The 9,356-nt window shown below is 33.8% G+C and overlaps 1 protein-coding gene across 1 annotated transcript; it reads left to right on the forward strand.

The window, feature by feature from the left end:
* The first annotated feature begins 2,653 nt into the window (after positions 1-2,653).
* Positions 2,654-9,356, forward strand: LOC137721561 (protein DETOXIFICATION 27-like). The gene is made up of 8 exons (XM_068460658.1): positions 2,654-3,235; positions 3,386-3,927; positions 4,160-4,246; positions 4,498-4,554; positions 7,778-8,016; positions 8,101-8,219; positions 8,568-8,657; positions 8,771-9,356. Exons 1-8 carry the CDS (start codon positions 2,936-2,938, stop codon positions 8,816-8,818), a joined length of 1,482 nt encoding a protein of 493 aa, XP_068316759.1. The 5' UTR covers positions 2,654-2,935; the 3' UTR covers positions 8,819-9,356.

Raw genomic sequence — 9,356 nt, forward strand, 5'->3', positions numbered from 1 at the left:
TCATCAAATCCTATATATATGTATATATGGTAATCTGTTTGTCAAATATATTCAACCAAATATAAAAGTGAAAGTAAATGATTGTCACAAGATCTGGCTGGGCACTCACATTAGATTGCCAAGCAACATTCTTCCCTGGCCGATTGTTGATGAAAAAGTGTTGTGCTCTCACTGCAATTTCCTAGTGGAAAAAGTAGTCTCCCTCCCGCAAGACTGGACGATGATGACAAAATGCAATAGCTGAAAAGGTTGGTATTACTTCTATCCTACACTCTTTTGAATCTGATTTTTATTATCTTGATATTCTCAATGAATCAACAAAATTACAGAAGTTAGTGGTTTTCTTTCTTGAAAAATGATTTATGCAAACTTTTTTTTTTTTTTTAATTCTGTTTATTATGTTTATTTATGCTCATTGATCTCATTTGCTTTATTCAATCCACATGCTAGAAATAAACTAGAGTGTATATGAAGAGAAAAATGTTGTGTGAAAATTAATTACACAGAAAAGAAGTAATGTTCTCTAATCTTATTTATGTTGTTAGACTGCAATACTAGTGTCCTAATTCCCAAATAATAGATATGCCCAAAATTAGTATGATCAATTTCAACGTTCCTGATTAACATGAATACATGCATCTTATATTCTTTAGGGATCTTTTGATATAGGCGCCTCATTTTTGAATTTTCTAGATCAAACATCCATGTCTTTTAATGATTTGATTAAACTTTTTTTTTGTCATAATTTTGGTGCTATATGCACATTATATTGTAATAAATTTCCTATAATCTAGCATTTTGATTACTCTCCTCCGTTAGAGATAATTGTAAAAAAAAAAAAAAAAAAGTTGGTTAGATTCAATTTATTTTCACAATAATGCTACAATTTAGCAATAATTATCTACAATTTAAGATATTTTCTTTCCAAAATAGTTTGAAATATTTTTATATCCCCCAAAATCAAACGTACTGAAATAAGTTTTTCTTATAGCACGTTAATAGAAAATATGATTGAGAATAATCTAAACATACCAATACACACTGTCTACAAAATAAAATGTACCAAAATAAAAATAATGTACCAATATTAACAATATGTATCAAATCAAACCTACCAAAATTGCAAATAAACATACCAATTAATGATTTTTGTAAATTCAAACGTACCCGCGGATAATATATACGTAATGTATTGTACCTAATAATAATTTGTCAACAACTATACTTAAAAAACAGCGAAAAACAAAAAAAATAATAATTTCACAAAAAAAATTGAAAAAATTACTAGGAGCTTTTATGTTGATCACCAACTATTTGAAAAAGAAAAAACCATTTGGAAAAAGAAATAATATTAAATGTTTGCATAACAAAAAAAAAAAAAAGAATGTGATCGGAAAAACATATTTGGAAGAAGAGAAAATATAGTTTAATTACTAATATCTCCATTAAATAAGGAAAAATGCATCATGCAGATAAAAGGATAAATTCAAAAATTATTTTGATTTAAAAAAATAGATGTGACTATTGGTCAAAACACTTAAATCAAATTTTAAAAAGGCACGTATGTTTAACCTAATGATATAGAAAAATTGCAGGAGATTCTAATTATTCTTTAAGGGTAATGCTAGATAGACCCAATTTTTTGAACCAAATTGCAAACCAAATGATGTGTCACCACTAAGAAATAAGCACGTTAATCAACACTTAAGTAATAATTCAGTTATCAACAACCACTCTTTTGGTTTACAAAACTTGATTAAAAAATTGGGTATTCCTAACATTATCCATTCATAAACAACAAAACATTGAGGTGCACAAAAGCTAGTTTAGAGTGCATGCATATGTGGGTAATGCTAAGGAGACTAAATTTACAAACTAAATAACGTGTTACCAATAACAAATGAGCACGTTAATCAATGCTTAAGTAAGGTTAATGCTAGAGAGACTAAATTTGTTGACTAAATTTGCAACTTAAATGATGTGTTACCAATAAAAAAATAAGCATATTAATCAATACTTAAGTAATAATTCAATCATCAACTTTTATATCATTTAGTTTATAAAAGTGTCCCGAGCATTACCCTGCATGTATATATATCATTGGATCACTGCAATATAAAAACGAAAGATGATTGGTTGTATATCGAATCTTTCTTTTGTTTAATTAATCTACTTCAATAGCATAGATAATGCTAGGGAGATCAAATTTTTTGAACCAAATGATATGTCACCAATAAGAAACAAGCACGTTAATCGACATTTAATTAATAATCCAATTATCTACAATCACATCATTAAGTTTGCAAATTTAATTTGAAAAATTTGATCAATCTAGCATTACCCTAACAGCATATATATATATATATACACACACAGCATATATACACACACACACACACACACACACACAAGCTGACGATGACTTTTCTAATTTTCTTCATACCCTATACAAAATTACAAATTACTTTTCGTAAGCAATGACCGTGTGTGTTTTGAAAGTTTTGTCTTTTCGTAGCGCTGCACCTCTTCCTGCCTATTAAATCAGAAATTTTTCGGTGTGACCTGTAAATCGAAGTCCACCTTATTTTGAGTCTATGAATCATATCGTGAAATTACATACACCACACGAGGCGACCGAAGTCGTCACGCCACACATTTTTGTCTGCACAAAATAATAAAATATAAAATTTGAAGCACAAACGTGGTTCACTGCTTCAACGCCGCTCAACAGCTTGTAATTATTTAGAAAGAACAAAATACAATTGCTCCCCTTCATATGTAAGGAGCCAAACTCTCTCTCAGACTTATAATTGTATTGTGTGCCCTCTCTCTCTCTCTCTCTTTATCCCCCCACACTGCAGTCCAATAAATTAGAGACAAGTGTTGCAAAAGAACCAGAGAAAGGAAGCGATTAAGAAGGATTAGCAGTTGCAGAATGCCAAGTAACAGTGCACTAGTGGAGGCAGAGGTTCCATTGTTGGATGATTTAGCTTCAACCGTCCGATTGAAAAGTGAACATAATGATGATGAAACTCAAGCTACTACTCTTGTAAGTAGATCTTTGATTGAATCAAAGAAGCTGTGGCACATAGTTGGTCCCGCAATCTTTAGCCGTGTAGCCTCGTATTCCATGTTGGTCATCACCCAAGCCTTCGCCGGCCACCTCGGCGACCTCGAGCTTGCTGCCATCTCGATTGCTAATAATGTCATTGTTGGTTTCGATTTTGGGCTCTTGGTACTTTTCTCAACACCAATCACTTATTTGCTTCTTATTTTCATAATGTCTCATCTGCTTTAAGTATCTGGCATGTTATGTTATCATATTTAAATGCGATTTCACGTGATCAATGCATTAACTTTGTTATGGATGTTTTTTTTTAACCAGTTAGGGATGGCAAGTGCTTTAGAAACACTATGTGGGCAAGCTTATGGAGCAAAGAAATACTACATGCTTGGAGTGTACATGCAAAGATCATGGATTGTTTTGTTTCTGTGCTGTATTCTTCTTCTACCAATCTATCTCTTTGCCTCTCCATTTTTGAAGCTTTTAGGGCAACCCACAGAAGTTGCAGAGTTGTCTGGCGTTGTGTCCATGGTCATGATTCCTCTTCACTTCAGCTTTGCGTTTCAATTTCCATTGCAGAGGTTCCTGCAGAGCCAGCTCAAAACAGCAGTGATTGCATGGGTTTCTCTGGTTGGCCTTGCAGTGCATGTGTTTGTGAGTTGGTTTTTTGTGTACAGACTTCAGTTTGGAGTGATTGGCACTGCAATTACCATAAACTTTTCTTGGTGGGTTTTGGTGTTTGGTCTTCTGGGTTACACTCTCTTTGGTGGCTGCCCCTTGACTTGGGCTGGTTTCTCCATTGAAGCATTCTCTGGCCTTTGGGAATTCACTAAACTCTCTGCTGCTTCTGGAGTCATGCTTTGGTACCCCTCTCTCTCTGAAAAAAACAATTTACATGAAACCTGTTCATTGTTACGATGACATCCCAGTTCAATAATACAACGTCATACGTAGAGAAACTTACATATGAAATTGTATTATTGAGTCGGGAGTCGGAGCACCACAGTGAAAGTGAATCAATTCCTGTACATCCTTCTCCTTTCTGATAATCTACCAATTTACCTTAACATTTTTAACTTGTAATTGAAATTGCAGCCTGGAGAATTGGTATTATAGAATACTAATTCTGATGACTGGGAATCTACAGAACGCAGAGATTGCTGTGGATGCTTTGTCTATATGGTAACCATAGAATTAAATAAATAAAATTGTATATTGAAATTTTTTTTCTTTTCTCTATGTCCATATTTCTATGTTCTACAAAACGATAATGTGCCCCTATCACTGTCAAATTATAAATTGTGTTTGAAGAGTTTGGTTGGACTCAACAAGATCTACGCACACAAATGAACTCTGTCCTCTTGAAATAGGATAAGAATATTATCATAATAATGTAGTTATATAATGCTAATTTGTCTTTTTTTGCTTGGCAGCATGACGATAAATGGGTGGGAGATGATGATTCCTCTGGCCTTCTTTGCAGGAGCTGGGTAACACATTTTCTCTTTTGCTTTCTTCTATATTATCATGAAATGAATGCTACGTCGAGCCCACCGTAATAGACCAAAGCTTGACTTCCTAAACCAATTAGAGCATTTTAAACAGAATTTCTAAATTTTTGTTTTACTTGATAAATCTGCGTTAACTAATTCAGAAGCATCTCGGTGATTATCGTTTGTATTACAATCATATAATTTCAATTATAGTTAGTACATAATTTCTATCTAAATAAGGATTGATATAACCCTATGTATTGTAATAGTTTGTATAAATCAACATAAGAAGTCCTATTTCTGGACAATCGGGAATCCCGAAATATTCAATTAGAAAGCTTGTTTGCTAGACTCTATACTATACCGGTGGAACAAATTCTAGATAGACTGACTTTAATTATTGGACACAAACTTCACCATACAACAAGAGAAAAACAAAGGAACAATTTGGATAGCAGAGTTGTTTCTTACTAGGAATAACTTGAAGGGAAAATCAAATAATACCGGAAGATAAAAACTCATGGAAGACATAAATGGCATCTGAATTAAGACTAGAGACCGATAATATGAGGCATAAAATGGTTTAAAAATCCAGTAGGATAAATAACAGCTACAAGATCAAGCCATGGAAATTAGACTATTACAGCTTCCTAAGCTCCTTTCACCATACCCTGCCCTACTGCATCTTCAAAGATTCATTTCCCCCAATGACCAAAAAAAATAGCTTTCACACTTGGATCTTAAAGACTTACTCTAGAATTTGAACAAAATCCTAAACTATACGAGTCTGCTTTAGGAATATAATATTGACATTGAAATTATCTTGTTTCATGCCGATTCAAGACTCGCATTCAAAATTGAACACCACCCTAATCTCTTCAGTCACTAAAACAACTTATATACATGATAGAGACTCAAGACTTGCATTGAATTTTGGCAAAACCCCAAATTGGAGAAGTCTGATCAGCTACTAAAAGTTTAAAAAATCCTAATTTTATAAATTTTTATTTTGGGAACATAATGAAGAATTGAAATTACCTTGATTCATGTTGATTTTTATACTATTTTCAATTTTCTAAAATGTGGATAGAATGCATGCAGAGTTTCAAAGCTTGAATTATTCTGCAATTCATCTTGGTTCCTATTTAATCTGCATCCCACATAAACCATTCTCTAAATCCCCTAGGTTCTTGTCTAGACATTGACGAACGAGAATCCAAAATTTCCAATAATACTCAAATAATCAATTAGAAAATTACATACTTTGAATTCCTTAGCGACGAATTTCAACACGGCAGCGATAGGGGTAGTTCCAAAATAAGTCATTCTCCAGCGAGGCGAGGTGAGATGAGGTCGACAAAGTGACTGGGTGAGGTCAAGGACGACGAGGAGGGTGAGCCGGTGAGGTCACTGAGGTGAGGTGTGAGGTCGAGAGAGACTAAGAGAGAGTGATTGAGTCTCTGAGTCTGAGTTAGGGTTTATTTGGATTCAATGGTTGAGATTAAATCTCAACCAAATCGGACGGCTACTACAATTCTAAATATATATTTAAAATTAAATAATATACATATATATATTTTTTATTTCAGTTCGGTTTGGGATTACCGAACAAATGCAAATCTGAGACCAATTCCCATACCGAATTTTCAGGATTGGTTTGGTAATGGGTACCTAAATTTTCGGGATTTTCGGTTTGAGATTTTTTCAGTTTGGTCTTTTTTTTTTTTTTTTCCCACCCTTATACACACACAGAATGTTTTAAGAGGAGAGGTTTTCATTTTTTATAAAATTGGAAATTAGTTGTGGAACCCACACCACATCAAACTTTAACAATTTGAACTGTCTTTTTTTTTTAAGTTGCACCGTATAGATCATCTTTGCAAAATATTGGTCAAATCAATAATATTTGAGGCATCTAATTGAGTTCTTAGAAATTAACGAACACTTTATTCTAAGAAAACATTGAAATTTCATTGTGATAGTTAAATAGGCAAATGATTTCGGATTGAATTGAATTTTTCCAAAGATGATCTATGAATTAAAATTATAAAATAAACGGTTCTTACTGTTGAAGTTTAATGTGAAGTGGGTTCATAACTAATTTTAATTTTAATTTTGAAAAAATGAGAAGATCCATTCCCTTAAAGGATATATATATATATATATGTTTTTATGCCAACTAGTTCTTTGTTTTTGTATTATAGCTATACGTAGAAGACGCGAGATAACTAGGTTTTATAATTTGTTTCTTGTTTATTAATTTAGTCCAAGAAGATAATTTTGATTGAGATAGAGACTGATGATTTAATTTAAAAATTCGCAGTTCAGTGTATTTGTATTAGAAAAACATTTGAATATAAATTTGAAATGATGTAACATTGACACTCATTAATAAGTGGAGCGATAGATCTGAGCGTAATGAATTAGTCAATATAAAATACGTCAAAAGACGGACGTCCTTGTAGAAAATTCTAGGCAACCTTTGTTGAATGTCTGGTTGTCTACTACTACTTGTCTTTTCTATTATCCGGAAAGATGGTTTTTATCATCTTTGTTCCTCAACGTCTAAAATGATGTTACACGAGCTTAAGCTTTTGAAGTTTAATAGGGCCACGGGGGTACAAGGATGTGGATGGGTTCCAATGTTTAATCAAAGTCTCCAAACTTTAGGAGGAAAATGGATGGGAAAGTAAAAGGGTAAAACAACTTTGATTAGTTCGATTACCTGTACCTGATCCGATGGATTATATTCGCTAGCCGCCCATCATCAGCATAGTCATCCCTCCAAAATATGTTGTCAGCAACCGACAGACCCTCAATCATTTGTTTCATTTGGGATACAGTACTGCTCATGATCATCGTATGTACTTGGTTTTTTCTGCCTGCTTTTCCCATGGATAAGTATAATCAATGGATCGAGTTGGAACAATCGCGATTTCAAATGCAACTTCTATCATGTTTCTGTGTGCTCCAGTCTCTTTTCTGTTTTTAATATTATCCGATCCAATCCAAAACAGTGACCATTAGGGTTCAGCGATACTAGCAATAGCTGATTTTCACTCTTTTTAGCTCCTCACAAACCTCTTTGTTTCATGCCGTTATATTGAATAAATCAAATGAAAACAACGACATGATTAAACAGTTGTGTGAGAAATTAAAAAAAAAAAAGTGTGTTTATTCAATTTCTGTTGCTAATGCGTTTTGTTATTGTAATGAACAGAGTTAGGGTTGCAAATGAGCTTGGAGCTGGGAATGGGAAGGGAGCCAAGTTTGCGACAACAGTGGCAGTTGTGACATCTGTTATAATTGGCCTCTTCTTTTGGCTCTTGATTATGATGTTCCACAACGAGTTCGGCTACATATTTACAAATAGTGAACCTGTTCTTACTGAAGTTAGCAAACTCTCCCTTCTACTAGCCGTCACAATTTTGCTCAACAGTGTTCAACCAGTTCTCTCTGGTAATCACCTTCTCTAATTAACTTTTAACGAAACAACTAAACGGTTCATTAACTAGCTAGTGTTTATTTTGTTTTGATTAACAGGTGTGGCCGTGGGATCTGGGTGGCAATCTTATGTGGCATACATAAACTTGGGCTGCTATTATCTGATTGGCGTGCCACTTGGGTTTTTAATGGGATGGTTCTTCCACCAAGGAGTGATGGTACGTATTTTTATCACTCAATTTTACTTATGTGTAAAAGAAATTGGATTCACCATATGCAGATTCTCTTTTGCAGCCAAGACTTAGTCTTAGTGATGTTAATTATTTAATAGATGTTTCACATGTTCAAGAAGTGCATCACTCGTTTATTATGTACTTGTTACATGATGTCTTTGATTACAAAAGAGTTCCTCCATTACCCGTCAAATATATACTTATCACAAGTACACGTGATAATCTTTCTCCCCACACCATTCTCTATGATTGCTTCCCAGTTACTACAATATATACTTCTCATTTTTGCATCTGTTTCTGGACTGACATTTGATTACAAATGGACGTGATTAGGGAATTTGGGCTGGAATGATCTTTGGTGGGACAGCAGTTCAAACCTTGATATTGGCCATTATCACAATTCGATGCGACTGGGATAAAGAGGTACAGATTATGGAATTCCAGAACTGTCACTTGTTGTGGTTTTGATTTTGTGACTTGTATACTTTTCCATACATTTGTGATCATTATATTTCTGTGTTGGGATATATTTGCAGGCAGAGAAAGCAAGCATGCACGTATTGAGGTGGGCGGACAAGAACTAATAATATTAACAATGTCCATCGGATTTGCTGATGATGTTTTACGATTACATTGTGTCAATATAAACAAGACAAATCTGTTTAGATTGTACGGAAAGGAATAGAAGACAGAAATTATTTTCTGCAGAACTAAGATTTGATAGGTGAATTTACATTGGAAAAATGCTTTAATATCAAGCGGCTAACCTGAGCTTCTTAGCCAGGCTTATCTGAAACAGTTTACATTCGGCTTTGACAAGCTATATGGAGTGAGTGGAGAACATTTCATGTTCGACCTCCTTCATACTACAATGGTTTCTATCCCGAACCAAAAAAACTGAAACGAATTGTTTCGGGACGGAATTTTGGTTTTGTCGAAATTTGCTAATGCCAATAATTTTTCAAATTCTCGGTCTGGTTCAGGAATGGACCTGAGGCTCATTTTTTATTCAATCTGGATTTTGGGCTAAATTTGGTCAGCCCAATTTTTTTATGTTTCTGGAAGTGTAACTTGTGTATCTAAAATTGTCCAATTCATACCAATTGATTGTATAAGTACTAA

The sequence above is a fragment of the Pyrus communis genome, chromosome 16, assembly GCF_963583255.1.
Source record: "Pyrus communis chromosome 16, drPyrComm1.1, whole genome shotgun sequence".
NCBI classification, from domain to species: Eukaryota; Viridiplantae; Streptophyta; class Magnoliopsida; order Rosales; family Rosaceae; genus Pyrus; species Pyrus communis.

Excerpts from the sequence above, each read along its gene's own strand:
- LOC137721561 (XM_068460658.1), top strand. The coding sequence starts at position 2,936 with ATGCCAAGTAACAGTGCACTAGTGGAGGCAGAGGTTCCATTGTTGGAT. Across the intron at positions 4,555-7,777 it reads GCCTTCTTTGCAGGAGCTGG|AGTTAGGGTTGCAAATGAGC; the intron begins GTAACACATTTT and ends TGTAATGAACAG. Across the intron at positions 8,220-8,567 it reads TCTTCCACCAAGGAGTGATG|GGAATTTGGGCTGGAATGAT; the intron begins GTACGTATTTTT and ends GGACGTGATTAG.